Source organism: Stigmatopora argus, chromosome 5, assembly GCF_051989625.1.
Source record: "Stigmatopora argus isolate UIUO_Sarg chromosome 5, RoL_Sarg_1.0, whole genome shotgun sequence".
Lineage (NCBI taxonomy): Eukaryota > Metazoa > Chordata > Actinopteri > Syngnathiformes > Syngnathidae > Stigmatopora > Stigmatopora argus.
Genome location: NC_135391.1, coordinates 13,827,079 through 13,849,182, shown reverse-complemented (window position 1 = coordinate 13,849,182; position 22,104 = coordinate 13,827,079). Strand labels below are relative to the sequence as shown.

The 22,104-nt window shown below is 40.1% G+C and overlaps 1 protein-coding gene across 4 annotated transcripts in view; it reads right to left on the bottom strand.

Annotated features, from left to right (window-relative positions):
• Positions 1-22,104, bottom strand: part of ksr2 (kinase suppressor of ras 2) — a 73,596-nt gene that overhangs the window by 26,470 nt on the left and 25,022 nt on the right. For 2 of the 4 annotated variants that reach the window (XM_077599963.1, XM_077599964.1), the window contains exons 4-7: positions 22,009-22,044; positions 21,134-21,605; positions 12,426-12,610; positions 978-1,047 (exon numbers count right to left, since the gene is read on the bottom strand). In XM_077599963.1, coding sequence (XP_077456089.1) covers positions 978-1,047; positions 12,426-12,610; positions 21,134-21,605; positions 22,009-22,044 — 763 coding nt within the window. The remainder of the gene's footprint in view (positions 1-977; positions 1,048-12,425; positions 12,611-21,133; positions 21,606-22,008; positions 22,045-22,104) is intronic. The other 2 variants (XM_077599965.1, XM_077599966.1) reach the window with 1 other exon arrangement.

The window sequence follows — 22,104 nt, the reverse complement described above, 5'->3', positions numbered from 1 at the left end:
GCCGACACCATTGACTGATGGCACTCCGAATGGTCCATTCTCTATGGTGGCGTTTATGAGGGGAAAGGGGGAAATAATTGATTAACTCCAAGTTTCTGGGGCACTGCAAAGAAACAACAGTTGCACATGGATGAACACGCAAATATATATCACACAGCCATCAAAATGGATATTTATCTGAAAATATAAAGCTGCATGAAAATCAATAGTATCCTATTTCATCATGCATGCTGACTATGAAATGTTTTCATTTGTGCAGATAGCTACAGGAGTCTTTCGCTTGTTGAAATATTTTCTTGGTCATCCATGGTGCCATTTTCTCTTCTGTTATCTTCATGGCATGCGATAGTACTTCGACCAATGAGATGAGTGCGATTTCGGATTGCCATTATCATACTTATATACCCAATTGTCAAAATGGACAGGCGGAGAAAACCTTTGCCTGCATATTCTTAAAGGGCCAGAATTCGTTTCTTCTACTATTCGGACTCTATTTTCCAATTGCATGATCATACTTGTACTTTTCTTTATGAATTCGGGACGATTCCATTTTTCAGTTGGCAACCCAATGACAGACTTTTAAGTATTTTTTCTTAAGATAATGTGTGTTGCCATGTGAATATAATATATATACATCAAATTACCATGTCTAGGGTTGTTTTTTTTGTTTTATTTTATCAAATTACTCTTATTTAAGACACATTTTTGGTGACCATCCACATCGTCATAGTACATCAAGTTAAAGCCAAAAAACTTGCCACATGTCATGAATTTTACGTGACAAATATTACAATTAAGGGTGGAAATGTGGTTCAGTGTTTCAGCCTCGTTGTCCTCGACACCCACCGCCACTATAAATATCCCTTAGATGTCACCGCATCGGAGGTTGATGACGTTTGTGCGAAGTCGAGCACCCACGTTGTGGAGGTTGCCCCAGTGGGAGAGTTATGAAAGAGGCCTTCCCGTCCCATGCTTACCTGTGTTTGATGGAGTTTCCCAGATCTCTCCGGGGGATTTGTGGGGACCAGCGAGGCACTGACAGGGTGTCTGTGTGGGTGAGAGGGACAAAAGGATTTCCTTAGCATCTTAACTCATTCAATGGCAAAGTCTATTTGATTCTTTTACAATCTGTAACAAACATGTCATTTATTTTAACAGGGATTGGTACAGAAGTATCTGAAACAGCTCTACTCCAAAATCTATATTCATAAAACTGGTAAAGGTGATAATAAATAAGACTGTGTCAGTTTTAGGGGGGAAATAGGAACTTTTATTTCTGGGAATGACTGAAAGTCATGGATAATCTTTATGACGCAGTAGTTGAAATCTTGAGGAAAGAAAGGCAGAGGGATTTTGTGTAAAAATAAAAAGGATTTTTGCTGGGTAAAATTATTTTTACTAAAATGTGGCTATATTTCGAAATAATATTGGAATTTTTTTTACGATGTTTTTTTTAAATGTATATTTAAAGCAAAATCTATTTAACAATGCGTTTTACAGATGATTTCCAAGAACCCCACTGTTTTTTTTTTTATCTCCAACTTGCCATGACAGGACAATTTTAATTTATCCACTGGGAACTTTCAGCAGAGCAAGAACTTTATTGATTTGTCTTTTTTTTCCTTTTTAATGATAGCGATAATGACCACAAAGGATGGCTGGTCCTCATCAAAGCGCAGGCAGTGATGGTGACTCGCTGACAGTTAATCTCATCTAGTGGCTCCACATTGCTCCCCCCAATACTGACCGCCCCCTCTTCCTCTTCCTGCGGCCCCCGGGGGGCTGCCATCTTCTCTCGGCACTCCGATGCACATCTCAATTACACTCAATCAAGCTGATAACTCAATCCAGAGCTAGAGGAGCAGGCATGTGATGGACGCCACTCAGCACTCCTTAGTATCTTCTTTTTGAGTGTGTGTGGGCGGGACTGGGAAAGGGGGATGGGAAATGACTGTGATTACGGTAGTTACTAAACAGTTTAATTCGTGGATAGACAAAACTCAATTTTCCTGTACAGTATAGCAAATGATTTTTTGTTATTGAAGTAAAATGAAATTCCATCAATCTATTTCCATATGTAGTGTTGTGCATTGCTATTACAACAGTGAGTCACATTGGAACGTGATAAATTTCCATTTTTGATATGATGAATTTCATGCTTCAGCATAATGCACTTGACACAAGTTTTACTAAGCTCATTTCAACAATTTAGCTTGATATTTTTTGCGGTTTGATGTGATGAATTTTACACACCAGCGACAATTTCACATTGTAATGTTATGAATTTCAAATTTCGACATTTAGTTCATGTGATTTTATAACACTAAGCATAAAAGGGAAAATGATATTTTATGATCTGTATATTTGCGTTTCTTTAGGGAGTTTTAGGGGTTTTATTCCTTTACATTTAACTCTAAACTTTTATCCAAATTATTGTTTTCACTGATAATGAGCGTCTACAATAATTTGTATTTGAATGACATACAGTACATGCGAGTTTTCATTATTCCCGCTACGCTTGAGTAGTGAGTCTGAGTGGAACATGCTGCTAGATTAAAAAAAAATTAAAAAAGGCACCATATATGAATTTAAAAAATTGGATTCATTGAATTATTGTAATAATTTTATTCAAACGAACAAAAAAATACTTTTATTTTCCTCTTGATGTATTTCTAAGGAGTCAGATTGGGAATCAGCAGGAATTACTCCAAATTAACTACTAACTTAATCTATGTTGACACTGCAGGGCAAGATGCGCAATAGGATTTTTTTCAATTCCAATACTTTAGTGTAGCTGTTCATATTGCACAAATAGATGCGATGCACAATGTGAGAGGAATGCGTCTTTTGAATGGCTGTGCTCTGCGACACACGTGTGCCGCATCACATGTATGTAGTGTTGTAGTCCCTTTGGGAGCTGCCAGCTGTCACGCTTGTGGCAGCTTTTCATGATTTTATGCTATCGGATCTCACATTGTTTTTGTTCTTTTGTTCAAATGTTATTGATTTTAAGCAATCAACGTTGACAGTTAAAGTGAAACAAAATAAGCCCTCGACACATTTTCCATTAGACTACAAATTTCTCAAACAATTCTCCAGACAGCTGACACACACCTAACTAAAACCAATTGAAATACAATGAATGAGATTTCTAGGCAAAATGTTTCCATGATAATTATCAATATTATTACAGTGTTGGCGTTCATGTGGAAAAATTGAAAATATTTTAGTGACAGAATTCCGGGGAAAAAGGAAATGAATAAATAAATAATAATAATAATAATAATACAAAAAATGGGGGATTGCTATGAAATGCTAATGGTAGAGTTTTAAAAAAATAAAAATAAAAGGAGCGCTTCATAAAAACTGTTTCAGAACCTTGCGCTGTTTATCTTGTCTTTTCAAAAACAATATCTCCAAACCCCGCCGGAGCTCAAATTGTTTTAACCTAATAGCTTCATGTGTACTATCAAGAAGCGGAAGGTATTTGCCTGCTTTTATCCACCAATTCTCAATCAAGTTTATTGTTTGTTTTTCTTGAGGCGACGTACTCACTCAATTAGGAATAAATTGAATGCGGATGGGATCTCATATTGCAGAGGCATCAGAAACATATCCAATATGTATAGCCACAAAAGAAAGAAGTCCAGATCAGAGTCGGAGAAAACTCCAAATTGAACAGCATAGAAAATCCAAATTGACCCGCAGTGTGGATGTGGCCTTGGACTCCAATACAAAAACAAGGGATGAGGGCAACTCGGAATTGATAGTTTGTATGCTCGCAATCTGATAGTGGGGCTACAGTACAAAGCCGATCACATCGGGTAAGTCCCAGATACCAAATGTAGTATTGCCACTGTTTGTTGTGTTTTCTTCTTTATTGCCTCCCAGTGTGCTTTGTCATGTACCAAGACACCGCTAGTTCTTGCTCGGCCAATTTGGCATGTAGAATAAAACAAGGTGTCAGTGTACCTGCACAATGTTCTCAATTAGAGACACTCACAGTTACTCAGAAGCAGTGAACAAAACAAGCAAGATTTTGAAGCATCTATTGAGCAACAGACCAAAAACAGCCGCTGGCTCTTGTTCACCTGTAAATTGAGAGGTTATAACTCCAATATTTGTTTTCTCCGAAGTCGTTTTTTTAGCCAAGTGGTGTCACTCCTCTATAATGTACTTCTTCACACGCAACACCACACTTACGTAACACAATATTTTTTTTCGTTTGGTTGGGTTTTTTTTTGTATTGGATAGAAAAATATTTTACAGTAGCCTAATTACAATATTTTTAAAAAGAAAAAAAGACTCCAACGTACAAATCAGAAAACCACTACCTTTATAACACCAATAAATTAAACTCATAAATACCCTCCTATTTTGAATGCTTCCTATGACAGTGCCATAATTATGGCATGCCATATGTTATGAAGAGGAATTAATGCATATGATGAATGTCATTAAGTGTAATTCAGTATATAATGTCACTTTTGTGGCAAATTTGCCATTGGTTGAAATGTCATTGGATTAGTGTAGCGGTTTAGGAACTTTGTAGGTATTCGGTTTAAGACACATCTGTCATAAGAATTCCTTTAGCTTCACGACAGGTGTCAAGTTATATAGTAATTATGACAACGGATGGCACTGTCATAAGAAGAATTCAAATAAGGTGTTAACTAATTTACTACTGTTACTAAAGACATATGACTCATTTGTGGCAGTGGCGTCTGTCTATAAGTTAATAACATATTAGATGTTAAAGTAAAATCAGACTTTACTAAGTGCTTTATATTTCTGCCTGTATCTGCTCTCGATGCAACGACCATTTTCGATCAGCTCTACCTACGACATGCTCGAGATACGATGAAAATTCCGATCGAATAATTCGCCCTAAATACGATCACATTTTCGAGATGCGACCAAGCCAGGTGGCCATGACATGAGAGGCTGTTTATCATCTTTTTTGCCGCATCTCTTTCGTGTATGACAGATATCTACGAACACTGAACAGTTTCTTTCGCCTACACATGTACCAGGAAACGCACAACGCGCATGCGTGGGCAAAAAGAGGGCTTTCTGGGTAATGAAGTATACTCGTGCATACAACACTGATTGCCAGTGGCACCCTTTCTCAGAATAAAACTTCATTACCCACAATCAATACGTGGGTAGGAGGTTGCATTTCCTGTTTCCCCCCTTAGCATGTTAACTCCCGGTGGCGGAGCGATCGCTAATTCAAGACTACTTCTCGTTGGCAAGTGGTCGTGTGTTATCCTATTGTGAGGACATCCGTGTGCATCATTTTCGGAATATTTTGAAGGGAATACAACAGCAAACAGCCCATCGATAGCGAACGTGAGGGTGGAGGCGTGGCAAACAACTACCTGGCCAGAACGAAGGTAAAATAAAAAATAAAAAAATAGAATTCAGTTTTGTGTAAAGTTACACAAAACGTATGTTTGAGTGTGTCTGTATATATTAATCCAAGTTAATTTAAATGTGTTTGTTCGTTGAAATGTCATTGGATTAGTGTAGCGGTTTAGGAACTTTGTAGGTACAGACGCTCCCCTACTTACGAACATTCAAGTTACGAACAACAGTCCATACGAACATGTCTGCAAATTGCGTTTATGTCAAAAAAAATTCGTAAGTTCGATTTTGTATTGCGCGCCTTTTTCCGAGTAGTGCTTCTTTCTGCCGCTAATACCGACGCCTGGCGCTGTGAGAGCTCAGCTCACCCACCATCTACCTTCTTCTGCCCACTTCATTGCAGTGCGGAAGTGCGTGAACGTATCTCCAGTCCGCTAAGAACCCTTTTCATTTTTATCATTAAATATCTTGTGCATCCATTATTCAATATGGTTGGTGAAAAGTGAAAGGCTTCTATTGAGGGAGGTGCAAGGAAGAGGCAAGCCATTTCATTTGAAATGAGTGGCAACAATAACGAAGCTTGATGCGCGTTGCACGGGAATACAACTTGAATCGTTCGACCGTCAGTACCATTTATAAACATAAAGATCGAGCAGCAGGACCCAAATATTGAACGTTGCACAAAGTTTGCAAATCAATTGAATGATGCCATACAGTGCTACCGCATCATTTATGATGAAAAAAAGAAAACTGCAATCGTCATTAGATAGCTTCTTTCGGCCAGTTTCTAGTAAATCTCTCTCTCTCTCTAATGTATGTATACAGTACTGTATGTATTCTCTCCGTTTTATTAAATGTTTTTTTCAGTACAAACCAATGCGTGTTACTTATACAAGCCTTAAACATACAAATGCACTTATATAACCCTTCAATATACGTATATAGGCCTTAAACATAAATTATAATACAAAATATATTACTGAATCAACTTACGAACAAATTCAACTTATGAACAATCGCTCGGAACCTAACTCGTTCGTAAGTAGGGGAGCGTCTGTATTCGGTTTAAGACACATCTGTCATAAGAATTCCTTTATCTTCACGACAGGTGTCAAGTTATATAGTAATTATGACAACGGATGACACTGTCATAAGAAGAATTCAAATAAGCTGTTAACTAATTTACTACTGTTACTTAAGAAATATGACTCATTTGTGGCAGTGGCGTCTGTCTATAAGTTAATAGCATATTAGATGTTAAAGTAAAATCAGACTTTACTAAGTGCTCTATATTTCTGCCTGTATCTGCTCTCGATGCAACGACCATTTGCAAAGTTCCTGTTTTCCTGAGCAACTTTAAAAAGGAGTACAGTGGTACCTCGACCTACGATCAGCTCTACCTACGACATGCTCGAGATACGATGAAAATTTTGATCGAATAATTCGCCCTAGATACGATCACATTTTCGAGATGCGACCAAGCCAGGTGGCCATCTTTTTTGCGTCTCTTTCGTGTATAAAATATATCTATGAGCACTGGGCTGCACATGATGAACTTGTTGTAATGGATGATATCATGTCGCTTGGAAATTCCTTGGGGCTGGAGGTTAACGAGGCAGATGTGAATGACCTAATCACCGAGCACCACGAAAAACTCATGACACAGGATTTAATCGAGCTCCAGGAGAGTGAACATTTGTTGCCGGAACATTTGTTGCCGGAACTCAGTAGCGAGGAGGCGGTGGAAGAGGCGGGGCCCCTGGCTACAAAAGATATCAAAGACATGCTCGCGAAGTGGCAAGAGTTTTCGGATTTTGTAGAAAAGAGGCACCCTGACAAGCTGGCAAGTGGTCGCGCGTTATCGTATTGTGATGACATTTGTGCGCGTCATTTTCGAAATATTTTGAAGGGGAGGCAAAAACAAACAACTCTTGATGCGTTCGTTTTGAAGACTCCGGCTGAACGTGCGGGTGGAGTCAACCCGTAGAACTAAGCTAAAAAAGATTAAAACAAAATTAGAATTCAGTTTTGTGTGAAGTTACATTAAACGTTGAGTGTCTGTATATATTTATCCAAGTTAATTTAAATTTGTTTGTTCGAGTGAGTTGCCGTGGATAAAGTCCCCCCCAAACAGCCCCCCCCCCCACCTCCATGTATGTCGCTGTCTCTACCCTCCGCGAAATGCGTCTAATTTTACATCTATTAAACGCATTTTATTACTATTAAACCACTCGTTATTTATTACTTTGTCAATATATGGCGAATTAGAACAAATAAAAATGTTTTTCCAATCCAATATCCTGTTTTTGGTGTTTTTTCAGAGGGATGGAACAAATTAATTTGTTTTTAGTTCATTTCAATGGAAAACGTTCGCTCGAGTTACGGAAAGCTTGACATACGATCTCAGTCCCGGAACAGATTACGATCGTATGTCACTATTTGCAGGACCAGACAGACATTTACATTCTGGACTCCCTCTCCAAAACTGGCCATAATCCCATTTCAACACACTAGTAATATTTTGAAGGAGCCTTTTTATCATCACCTAAAGGTTTCTGGCTCCAATATTTAGTCATCTCAATCACGAGAAGGCATAATACCTAAAACAACACATTGTCATTTTAAGCTTATCTCATAGGCGGAATGGGTCACGTTTCCATCTCGTGACAATTTTGCGTGGAGCAACTTCATTTTGATAGCACACTCCTTGCCCCTGTTACCCGCAATTTAATTTTAGCATGTCCTTAGAGCCAATTTCTACACGCAGGGTCTCAATGGGACCCCCAGTCAGTCGCTAGGAGACGTGTGACGCAAAGCGGCTGGTTTAGAGAGGCTTGACGTCACCCCACATAGAAAAAAAGTCCCAGCAGTTTGTGTAAAAGGACGTTCGGGCCATTTATAATCACAACTTAACACATCCCACACTCACTCTGTGCAAGCGTGTGTGTGTATGTATGTATGCGTCTCTTTCTAATAGGCAGATATAGAGAAAGGTGAAAAGTAACTCAGTACAAATACTTTTGTGCTATGTACTAGGTAGGGTACTCGTATACAGTTTTAGGCCAGAGAGTCCGGAATTCAAACTGCTGTCCTGCATGCATCCCAGTTTCCAGCCTGACGCGAATAATTCCTCCCTTTGAATCTAATGCTACATAACTGCAAAAAAAGTGGTTCCTCTTATGAATTTCAAATTTACCAAATATGAAACCCGCTGCCAAATGGGTACCAGTTCCGATGTTATAGATGGGATTGTTTCGGTGTTCAGTTTTAGTGCCTTTTCACCACCCACTTGGTTGATCTGTTCACTTGTTGATCTGATAATCGAGGTTAAGGGATTCTAACCTGGGGACGATGACAGCAGGCTTACTTTCCTCTTCAGGTAAACAATTTATTGCCGATAAATGGCTGCCATTACTTTTACATGACACACCTAATGGTCAGAAGCTAGCCAAACACAATTGCTATGTATGAAATTGGTTATGGGTGCAGTGATAAATGACAAATGTCCCCTCAATAACGTTCACAGCACTGAGACTTAGTTAGTGTTGATGGGCAAAATCATTATTGAATGCTGCAGGTGTGAGCTTTACTTGCAAGATGTCAAATCACCCGTTTTTAATCATAAATAAATGAAACTTTTTTTAAATGTATTTTTTTAAAGATAAGACTAGATGGGATTACACCACACACATACCAATCCGATATGCATCGAAAACCACAGATTGTAATCTGGAACAGAAAATGAATTTTACATCGTCCGCAGCATGTGTAATTGAGTAGGTTTCATATTGTGATGCACATTGCAATGACTATTGCATTTCGTTGGTGCAGCAATAGAAATCGGGATCAGGATGCCCCGGTGGCCAAACTGAATATATTCAGTCCCTCACATTTCCTGAAATTGGCGATGTTGTTAGCCGACCTTTACCTACGTTGCAGGAATAACACTATACATTTTCCTTCTACCCATGTCAATCTGGAATAAAGTTTCAATCAAGTAATTGTTGCCAATTCACTTTGAGTACCTTCTGGACAAAAACTGCTCATAACTATCATGAGCCCTTAACTCTGCTAACATGTACTATAAATCGAAGAGAAAAAATCCAAGGCAATGATGAGCTGTTTGCAAAAACAAATAATTTAGATGTCATGTCAGGGGCCACAAAGTACAATCTCATGGGACGCCCCTCCAAAAAAACCTAATATATAGAAGAATAAAATTAGATTAACATACTCAGATGTGTAGTAACCAAAAGTACTCATAATTGAGGAAAAAACAACACTGTAATACAAGTTTTCAGCCTGATAGCAATTTAGACTATATTGATTGCCTAGCAGATAGCAATCGACAAATTAGGACTCCCATCGGCGAGAAACCGTTTATGTCGACAGAAATCAAGATGAAAAAGCATCAACGGTCAGAAGTCTCAGCACGACAATGAGCCACAGGCAAGAACAACGTGCTATTATTCCACTGCATGCCCCCGGCATTTATTTTAGTTTTTTGTCTGACAGTGTAAACCGGCAGCGATACATCAGCTTATTCCGTTTTCTTTGACTCGGGCTCCATTATTCCCCCATTATTCCCCCATTTATTCCTCTGTCCCCTGCCGTTTTCCACAGCTCCGGCGCTGTCTAATGGTTTCCATACCATTCCCGTATAATGCATTAGCCTTGCAGCAGCAGCTCGCACGCCCGCCTGCCTCATTGTTCACTGGTGGCAATTTGCAGCGGGGCCCATGCTTAAAGTCTAACCCCGGAAAGCGCAGATGGATTATGGAGATGAGCGTGATTACGCTACCAGGGAGAGGCTGACAACAACATACAAAAGAAAAAAAATAAATTGTCATGGATGAACCAAGGTTTCAAGATTCTTACAAAGAAGAAAATTATCTTAAATAGTGGATTCTATGAAGATGAAATTGTGTGGAAGTCGAACTTTTAGTATGCTGTATTCGACTAATTTCTCGTGTTTGCGAAATACAGTGGTACCTCGACATACGAGTGCCCTGACATACAAGCATCATTACTTGAGATACGAGTAAAATTTTGGGCAAATATTTATCTTGAGATACGAGACAAATTTTGATGTACGAGCATACAGCGGACATGAGAGGCTGCTCATAAGAACATCATGGGCACTGTCTTTCTGGTCGCAACTCCCTCGTGTAATGTCTCTACGAGCACAGGGCGGAGCGTTGCATTATTTTGTTTTTTTTCCCCCGTTAGTCAGTGCGAATGGCGTATATACTACTTCTCGTTGGCAAGTGGTCGTGCGTTATCCTATTGTGAGGACATTTGTGTGCATCGTTTTGGGAATATTTTGAAGGGAAGACAAAAGCAAATAACCCTCGATAGGTTGCATCTGAAAGTCAGGGTGGAGGCGGGGCAAATAGAGCCGGGAGAAGAAAAGTATACAAATTTAAAACAAATTAGAATTAAGTTTAATGTAAGGTTAGATTAAACTTATTTTTGAGTGTCTGCATCGTAATCCAAGTTCATTTAAATTTGTTTATGTTATGTTACGAGCGTGTTGCCGTGCAAAAAGTCTCTTCCCGCACCCTCCTCTCCCCCCCTCAATCTCTGTCCCTCTGCGAAATCCGTCTAAGTTTAGTACTATTAAACACATTTTAGTACTATTAAACCACTAGTTATTTGTTACATTGTTAATAGATGGCGAATTAGAACAAATAAAAATGTTTTTCCAATCCAATATCCTGTTTTTGGTGTTTTTTCAGATGGTTGGAACGAATTAATTAGTTTTTAGTTCATTTCTATGGGAAATGTTCATTTGAGTTACGAGTAAATCGACACACGAGCTCAGTCGAATTAAGCTCGTATCTCGAAGTACCACTGTAAATATTTGTTATCTTTCCTGACGTAGTTTACACAATTTATTTGCTTATTCGATGTAAAGCATCGTCGGGAGGCGAGAAAAGCAGCTGTCAATGTGGGTAATGGCAACAGAGTAATAGTGACTGTGGGATACTCTGCATTCGCTATGAACTGGATAGGAAAATGGGAGTCAACGAATATCTTGCCTGTGTGCAGTGACAGAACGCGTGCATTTGTGTCACAGTTGCGAGCGTATAGTGGCAAATATTGATCATTAAAGTGTGTTTTAAGAGGTCAAATGCATGTTCTTTGTGGTCCAATTATAAGAAAGCTCTGGCAATGAAACTAAATAATCTTGACATGGAGGATGGACCAAGAGGAGATCTTTATCTGCGATTGACTCCTTTTCCTAAATTACCCAGAAATCTGTTAGAGCAACTTGATGATGCATTTAATGTAAATTATAACATTTGATTGACTGTGATAACCATCACATTGGATTGAATTTGATTCAATTTTTAGTGAGGATGCAATATAATTACAGAGCGACTGAATTGAATGTCATATTTTTATATTCAAGGCGTATTCACACCTGCACTGTCCAAACCTATTAAGTTTGTTGTGCGCACCTTGGGCTGCTGTGAATACAAACCAGCAAACTGTGATGAGGACCAAAAAAAATCGGTACGAGACCTCTCCAGAGAGGTGGTCTCAGCTTGCTTCCAAGTGTTTCTGACTAAAGATGAAATCTAACACCTATTTGCACGTAACAAGCTTTCATGGCCACGAGCATTATGGGAAATGTTGTTTGGTTAGCAGTACGTCGCCTTACATGAGTTAGGGTTTGGTGAGGAGACGAAATGTCATCGAGTTATTAACACATAACTCTACGATTCGTCAAATTTTGCTAGTTGGAGGTCCATGTTTTTTTTTACTCCCGTAGTTTGGTGTAACCCCGCCCAGACCATTTTGTCCAATGATTGAACAGTGTTTGCACATGCGCAGGTTTGATGTCAAATCCCGGGGGGCTTACAAAAAATACTATCTGAAAAAGAACTGGACCAAAAAAGTCCAGACCAAAGTATGAATTCCCCCCTTAGATTTTACTTATGGTGACACAAGCTTCATTCCATACCAGTTTTTTTGTAACCATTATTATAATTATTATCATATTTCCCAGAGCTGCACTTAGTAGACATGAATAAAGAGAGAAGAGGTCTCACTTGCAGAGGGCGTTTCAGCATGCACGGGTGGCGTGGAAGGTACGAAGGAAGGGAAAAAGAAAGATCTCAGTGAGCGCTCGGTGTGCAAGGGTGAGCGCTGGTTGGGTAGGTAGGTGGGTAAGTTCTCGCAGCTTCCCACACTACTGTGGATCTTAAGGTTCAAGGGCTTGGTCTTCTTCTTGACTCTGAGGGAAACCATACAGACAAACAGCAGGAAAACATGTTAATTGCAGGTGTAGGCCCGCAGAAGTAATGTCTCAATCAAAGTCAATCTATCCCTCAGTACCCAATCTAGGCTATACGCAAAAAAATGCAGCACTATTACTTTTTCTGCCAATATCCAAAAACATGCATAGTAGGCTGATTGAACTCTTTCAATTGTCCCTAAGTACGAGTGTGACCGTGAAATGTTATTCATCTCAGTGTGCTCTGCAATTGGCTGAATACCCCACCTACTGCCCATAGTTAGGCTCCAGCACCCCCATTGAAGCGACTGAATGAATGAATACAATATTATTGGTTTTTACTGTGTTATTAACTTTATTTCTATATTTATTCATATTCTTTTAAATGCATTTATTTGAATTTATTTCTGCCCCTGTTTAAAAAAAGTCCTTGAGGAAACAGATGCACAGGCGGGCACACCTCACACACACACACACATTCTAATTCAAAACCCTTTTCATAAGTTGAGAACCCTGTGACATTATTCATCATTAAGAAATATTCAAAGGAAAGCCAGCTTGAAAAAGTGACAGACGACTGAGTCACGCAATTAAATCAAGGGAGCGGCAGCAGCCTCCGGGTTAGCAGTTAGCGCTTCTCCGTTAGCCGCCTTTGTCAGCGATTCCGATTAGGCCACTTACACGTGTCTTTCAATGCCGATGAAAGCCTTTTCATCATCGCCATCCTCCTCGGATGGAGCGCAGACGCAAAAAGAAGGCAAAGGAGTCCCCATTTTTGTACTTGTTCGGGTCGCTCCCAAAGACTATTCAGAGAGAAGAAGAACTCAAGTCTATTCAGCTTTGAGGAGGACCTAAGTAGCAGATTGCAGACTGCAGACGCACACAAAGACAGCGACAACGCCAACCAGAAGACAAGACCCAAGGTGTGATTAGGCCGCAAGAGAGTGAGAGTGACTGAAGAATTGAGTGGAGTTGCGGGGGGTGCTGGAGTCTATCCCAGTTGACTTTTGGCACCAGGCAGTGGAGACCCTCAATGGATGTCCAGCCAATCGCAGGGCACAAGGAAACGGACAACCATTCACGCACACACTCATACCTAGGCGCAATTTAGAGTGTTCAACAAACCTACCATGGATGTTTTTTGAATGTGGAAGGAAACCGGATTACCCAGAAAAAAACACACACAAGCCCAGGGAGAACATGCAGAATCCACACTGGGATCGAACCCACAACGCCAGAACTGTGAACCGCCTGCTAAGAAAATTGAACGTGACCTGACTGCTTCAGTTTTATTAGTGTTATACAAAGTCATTTTTCACTCTAATGAGGATTTAACCAACTAAATTTCTTACTTCAATCAAAGTGTCTTAATTGGCTCCTTACATGCATCGTCACTATGACAACAGAGGAGCAAAATGGAAAAACAAAGAAATTGAAAGACATGGCCAGATGATTCAAGTCATGCAAACCTATTACTGTGGGCATCCTACATAATACTTTAATACAACCGATTGGTGTAGGGGTTCACTCGCCTGATCGCTTCGGTGCGGGCAGCCGCGGGCACGATTTCCGCTGGTGCCAGAATGATTGTGAGTGTGTCCAAATCTCATCGAGAGGAAAGGTATCAGAGATGGGTGTCATTTTCTGAACCCCAGGGGTCATGGGGGGTGCTGACTATGGGCACCAGGCGGCGGACATCCTGAATTAGTGGCCAGCCAATCACGGCGCAGTAGAAATACATTTAAAAAATAAGTGTGTCAAAAAGGGGACATTTTTCAATATTTTTTGATATTGTTTTTTGCTTTCTCATTATCATTTGACTCACAGATTTTATGTTTTTTTTTAATTGCTAAATTGCATTTTAATTGATATTGCTTCGGGATACTTGATTGGGCTGTCATTGTATTCTGACAGAAACATGCCGGAGGCTACTATTTTCAAACCCTCCAGTGAGTTAATTAAACTCTGCCGCCAAGGTGTGCCCGCGAGTTATAGTGAAAACGTGTCTAATTCTCTAACAGGTTTTACCTGCATTTTGGCGGGATTTGCATAATCCACAAAATTGCTGGTAATGCTTGTAGTCAGGATCCTCAATTATGAAAATTACCCCAAAAGTTTAAAATAGGCTTCTATTATTGAAATGTTTCAAAAGTTATTCTATTATAATCGTTAGTGCAACACCTACCTTTTTAACCTTTAAAAGTGTTGCAGTTTTACCAAATTTTTATGACATTTGTTAACATTCATTCATTCTCTTTTACACTTCGCCTTTTGCTTTATTTGACATTTATGACCAAGTTTTATATGTCTGCAAATGGTGGACAGCACTGTCACATTAAAAAGCCAATCAAGCACCTCCCAGGGGGGAAAAGGGTGTGCACGCCTGGTTAGTAATTTCCTGTTGCTTCCTGAGCATCACTTCCTGGGAAGGATGCCGCCAAACTAGTTATGAAACCCAACCCCTCGCCACCCCATTCCAACTTGTTGGCCTCGTAAAATGCATCCGGCCGTCTCTGATAAACACTCATATAAATTCACAATCATGACTTCTATCACCGAGAAGGGTTTGTGCGCTCGTTAAAGCGGATAAATGGATGGTTGACAAATGGAAGGATGGGTGTTCTCTGGGGTTTTTTGTGGGGGGGCAGGGGATTCGTTAGTTGGCGCAACCTGGACTTGACTGACTTAATTTGTTTTGATGACTTTTCAGGGTGTGTGACAAGGGAATGCTTAGCGTCGATAGTTGATACTGAAGTTTGGCCCTGTGGTGTTGAGTATCAATCTGAGGTTTGCCACGAACGGACCCACACAAATTGGTAATTTTGTCTGACCGCCTTCTCAAAACATGCAAAAAAATTCAATCGTTTTATATAGTTTGTAAGAAACTGGTACGTATAACACAAACACTGCCAACTATTTTTCTAGCCGTCCGACCGAGCAGTGAACTTGGTGACTTTAACACCGAAGGAAGTGGGGCAGTGACCTGAGAACCAAAACAACCAGGAGCCCGATTTTCATGAAGCTGACAGTATTGAAATGTCCTCAACTTCCTATAAAAAGAAGGAAAAAACGGAATGCGGAGCCTTGCACCACACCAATAGAATGGCAAAGGCATGATCAGTTTAGCAAAGCTTGTTTGAGAAGGATAATTCAACAATTGCAGGTAACCATGGAAACGCTCACTTTGGACTCCGACAGGGTGGAAGTTCCTAGACTTTTCGAGGTACGCCGGGTGTCATAGCAACCGTGGTGTTCGATAACGATTTTTTTTTCCAAGTCAAAACTGGATGGAGTCTTGGAATGAACACTGAAAAGTTTGGTGTCAATATTTCTGATTGCAGGATTGTAAAAGGTGAAATGTAATTTAGTTAAACATGTTCTAGAATACAATTTGATAATCAGTGTTAAAGAATTCCGGTCTAGAATATTTTGTTTTCTTACCAAACACTAACCACATTTTTCAGACTTATTCGCTCCAGACCATAAGTCGCTCATGGCGAAAAATGCATAATAAAAAAGAATAAACTGGAGTATAAGTCATTTTTTATGGGGAAATTACTTGATGAAAACCACAACCAAGAACAGATATTTCATCTTGAAAGACAAGGACTAAACATGGAGACAAGGGACTTTAATTTCACTGGTTGCTCTTGTGCCTCATACTCTGCACAAGTCCAAGAAACTGCTCGCCATGTCGAATGCTTAAATGTTACATCAGATGAATGGGAGCGAATAGATGGACAGACTTACAAAAGAGAAAAAAACATGCATCCCAAACTGCTAAAATCCCAGTTTAGCAGTTTCAATATTTTATAAATTTAAACTATTTTAAGCACGGAACCCTGCGTGGGCAATGTCACAATTAAAATAAAATGATTAAATGGACTTTGACACAGGTAGGTTGAATAAAAGAAAGACTGAAAGAAAACAACCAACTATTTCAAAAGATATTTTTCTTCCAGCTCAACTGGAATAAATATTTTCCACTATTCATCATCTCAGCTGTGATCCTGGATTTTTATGATTTTTTTTCATTATTGTATATTTTTTCTCTAATTCAGAAACTGCAGCCTGATAAAAAAAAAGAGGGGGTTTGAGAGACAGATAGAATACAAGATGTACATAAAACATGATTAGATACACATTTCTACCTCATGTAAGTACAGGTACTAGCGTTACCTCATCTGAAAATGCTACGAAACCATCACCTCTTTATCATATCTGCTGTTGTATAATATTTTCTCATAATTTGCCTGACTACTATTTGAAAAGTTTGAGGGAAAACGTCCCCACCCCAGTGTGACAATGCCAAAAAAAAAAGTTCAATTTGACTGAGTCGCTTGCCCTTTAAATGTGGGCTGCTCATGAAGGCATTTTTCATTAATTGACTCTCCAGCCCGAAGAGGCTCTCACTTTCTCTGTGAAAAGGGCAGCGGGAGGCGGACGCAGAGGCCAAAAAGGTTCCAAAATAATGCCGGCGAGTGCGGGGCGACAAGCGTAACTCGTCTGCAAATGAAAGTTTAAGTGCTGTCTGACGGACAAACAGGCCCACCGTCGCCTAATGGAAAAAACCCGGAGAAAGTGCTAGTAAACAAGCTCAGATTGGATGCTGGACAAAATCAAACAAGAACACATCAATCTTTGAAAGTGTCAAGTTTAAGGTCTAGGTACAAACAGTTCCTTCTTCTGGAAAAGCCGTCAACAAAATCAAATATCCCAGATATTTTATCTATGGTTAGTTGGATTAACTGCAATATAGTAAATGCAGAAATTGAACTCTATAACTCCGTTCATTGGTAATGAAGCCCATGAAACCAGTGGCATTTACCAACACATCATTTTGTAGGCACGTCTATTTCGACTAGATCCGCGAAAAAGTCTGAAGAAATTCAAAGCAGAAAAAAAAAACCAAGAAAACGGACTGATTTCGCACCAACTGCATTTTAGTTATTCTTGAAAACATGCAATTTTTGGTTGAATGAAGCCATTTTAATAAAAGCCACAATCTAAAACACACAGGAAGTCTGCATCTGAATTCTGTCTTTAATTTTAGCCAGAGTTTTCATTGTCGATTAGGACATTTACAGGAGACCTTGTAAGTTTGGAGAACAAGTTTTTATCAAATTCAGGTGACATCAGTAGTAGATTCATAATCTCAAGAGAAGAATCAAGAAATCTGGTTGATTTGGAAATTAAAATGCAACCCATTTAACTGCATCTCTCAAGAATACAACCACAAAAATTCTCAATTCTGTCCGAAATCACACAATGAGTCTGGCATTTTGTTGGAATGTTCTATTTTCCTCTGATTCAAGTCCAAATTCCCCCATCAAATACCCTTTTTCCAGCACCCTTGTGGAGTAACAACTAGCCTTGACAGCTCACACAATCGCACATGAAAAATCCGCCTCTCAAACACCTGCAGCTTTTTAATAAGCTCTCTGAGCTTCTTATTGCGGGCGACTTAATTGGCAGCCACACCGGCCCAAACACAATGACCAGGGATTACCCTACGACCCCAGAAGACATTCTTCTACCTGCTATGAAAATGAGATCTGACACTTCTCCTCATTATGACCTGACTGTGCGCTCATGAATATGCATGTTTGTGCCTGGAAAAGAACATTTGCTCATTGCACTACAGCCTGACAGTTATATGGCATAGTCTACCGCATCAAATGATGAGAGACTCCACAATTAATTGATGAATGAGATAGCAATTCTGGTAATGAATTAATAATTTTGATATATTGTGTAGCCTAAAATTGCCAAAAACTTTAGAATGTACTTCTCAATTTTCTTGCACCTTATAGGAAACCCAACGAATCATTGTCTTTGACCTCACAGATTTGATGATGGAATAACAAGAGCCAAAAAAACATTGTCAAGAACCTCACTGCGTGTTTAAGTGGGCATTTCAGTGTTGGAAAGTGGTGTCTATGCTTATAATTGTCTGGGAGGATTATCTTATTAATGTTCCCCTACGCTGACTCCTGTGGTGAACGTGGGGGTCACATTGAACGTTTGTAAAACCGAAAAAAAAATGTAGGGAACTAGGACCACTATATACAAATCAAAGTTTGTTTTTGAAGGATATCCATTATTCCAAACATTGGGGTGCCGGTGATATGACCTACATGGCCTAATTGTGATCAACAGTATACATGGCTTGAGTCAACTACTGACTATGTCATACCTGTCAACCTCTGCCGATAACTGCCCTTATAAATGATTATGATTCCCCTTACAAACCCCCAAAAAACCTTACAAACACCGTACGACTCGTACGGTGTTTGTAAGGTTTTTGGGGGGTTTGTAAGGGGAATCATAATCATTTATAAGGGCAGTTATCGGCAGAGGTTGACAGGTATGCTATGTTCAGCACATCCATGACATTTTTGGTGCATCAGGCATGCAACGGAGGGAAAGACAAGTGTGGACGAGACCTGGGAAGACTGCACCACACAAAACGGTCATGGAAACGTGCATTTCAAATAACAGCAGCATGTCACGTTTGCAATTTTACTTTAAGATCGCCATGGTGTAAACGTGGTCAAAGCCCAGTCAGTTCTCCATAAATGCTAAACTATCCTCTGACACGCTCACCGTTGATCTGTGATCAAGACTGTCCTGTGTAGCATCACGCGCTGACGGGTCTCCATCCCAGATTGCTTTCAAAGTGGCCCCCAGTGAGTCCCAGAGGGTATTAGCCTGCCCCGGCTGGGCTTCCTGATTATTCTAGCAGCAGCCCCTGTTTTGCACTTAAATGTGATCAGTGTTCACGTTGGACACTGAACAAGCGTCCATGCCAGGAAGGCGGACGGAGCCATCTTTATTTGTGCTGAACCACAGGAATTATTCTGATTGGGTTCACCTGCTCCCATTTACTATCTCTCATTTCAACTACTACTAAAAGGCAAAAATGCACTTTCAAGATTTGCTGGTTGACGTGACATAAATTGTGTAGACTGACGCCCAATCAGCTTCACCTGTCACAGAAAATTCTTAAAAATAACAGTATTTAGAGTGTAGGTTCAGGAATTTATCTCACTATTAAAGTTATTTCACTACAATAAATATTATGTATCTCACTTAAAACAGTTCATTTTCTGACACTTCCAGATTGAATCATTGAAATGAAGTGGAAATAAAAATTGAGTAGCGTATTTTCCGCACTATAAAGCGCAACTAGATTAGAATTTGTGTTATATATATATATATATCAGTCGTCATAGTGGCAGTGGTAGTACTAGTAGTAGGGTATTGTGTTATACATCCACTCGTCGGAAAACTGAACGAAGACAATTGGGATAGACTGATTGTAGCATATTCTTTTCAAATAGATGGTGCATCTCATAATTCATGATTGGATCGATTAAAGGAACCTCACCAAGACCCATAGTATGTAAATAAAGCAGTATTTAAATGTATTCATATGCTTTTGCTTTAAAGTACAATACTTTTGCCACACAACCAGTCTCTGTCTTTATCCTTTTTTTATTTCATGACCTCCAAACCCCCTTCGCCACCTGCTGCCTACCCAGCTCGGTTTGTTTGCCGGGAAAAGTCGACCCCCTGGCGTGATTCTCGGTCAGCTTTTTTTCCCTCCGTGGCTCCTGTGCGTCACCTCCGGACGTCTGGAATATGATGATCTCCAGCCTTTGACACACCGTGGGAGTGTGTTGGCATCAAGTGAGTAAATGATTTATTTAAGTGAAAATGGAATATTTAAGTATTTTTAAACCTCTCTTTGTGAAAACGTGCGCAGATCGCTGTTGAAGTGGGTTTGTCAACATTTTAGTGAACAGCGAGCATGTTATTTTGCATAATTAAGGAATATTGAAGCTCGCCATTATTGAAGAACGGTAATAGTCCGCATCTCCAGAACGTGTCAATCACCAGAGACATTGCTCACGTCCTCGAGCTTCCCACCGACTCCACTGAAGGCCATTCAGCGCCGATAGTTGAAATTTAAAGTGAAAAATTTGATCAAGTTGCTCACATGCTATGTTAGAGACCCTCAGGTGGTACTTTACACAATTCGATGGATGGATGAATGGAACTTCAGTGAACCCATACTCCTTTTCTTTGTAAAAAAATAACCCAATAAAGCTAAAAAAAAAAACTGTTTTAATCCTATTTCTATGTTGGCCAGAAAGCCAGAGTCGTTACGAGAAGTCATGAAGCGAAAGATCGGATTCTTCGCGCTTCAGTTTAGTTTCATTGCTGTGGCAGGCAGCGTTTTAGATGTTTTCCAGAGGATTCAATTGTCTTTAATTGGAAAAATACTTAATACGTGTTGTGTAGGAAATTGCTCCAACACAAACACTGCCAATATAAGCCTCTTTTTTTCTGTCTCACTAAGCGGTGAGCTGAGTGGATTGAGCACATAGATGTGAAATAACCGATAAGTAGACTATTCTATGGATTTTATCTGCTGCTACGCGCTAACCGCTCATTTTTGGATCATCACATTGAAGAAAACTAATCACATCAAAATGAAGTCATGTGCTTTTGACTTACTTAGGCGTGCTTGCTTCATCCAGTCGGTTACCTAGCTGGAACTCATGTGACTTGCTGCGGTGAAGTGAAGTGAAGCCCGGTAGGAGGTGTATGAGCTTGCGGCCAGGAGGTGGAGGCGTACCCGGCGCTTTGACTTTGTTCCTGCGCCTTAGGGGAGGGGTGCCTGGTGGCGTCATGGTCTCAAATGCTGGCGGGGTTCCGGGGGGCACGTGGCCCATGTGTCTCTGGCGCGGTGAAGGCGGTAGGGAGCGGCGCCCGCCGTCAGAGGTGGAGGCCAGTCCGAGGTTAAAGCCATCCACAGTCAAAAGCTCAGCATACACAGGAGGGGCTGCGTGATTGGTCAGGACTTGGGGGTTTTGGGGTGGCTGTGAGTGGGTTCGCTGGCTGGCCTGAGGCTGATTCACAGGGTTTTTTTCTTTGCTCGACTCAGCGGTGGGCCACTGAATGGACCAATCTTGCTTGTCTTGACCACCTGTGGGGAACATCAGTCAGTTCACAATGATGTTGGCTCTATGGCCTATTTGACTACAGAAAGTGAGAAAAAAAGGATGAAATATTGCCTACTATTCAAATACACAGTAAAGCGGTGGTGAATATGGGAATATGAGTAAATGTCTAGTAGAAATCCAGCAAAATGGTGCTTCCCCATGAAACGTTAAAGAGCAATAATAAAAAAATAAAAGTGGGTGTACAGAAGCATAATGGTGTATAGCAATAAATAGTTGAATCATGCATGGGGTAAAATGATGAAAATCAGTCACATACAGTATAAAAAAATGTTTTTACACTTCAAATTTGGTTTGCCAGCAGCCAATGAGTGCGGTTCAAATGGAGTGCCATTAAAGCAGCCAAACAAAAGCGCAAACATGCTTTACCTGCGTTACTGTGCAACTTGTCATCCTCAAGTTGTTCTTCAGACGGAAACATAACAAGAAAAAAAAGTCAGCAATTATTCCCAGGGATTTTTAGCA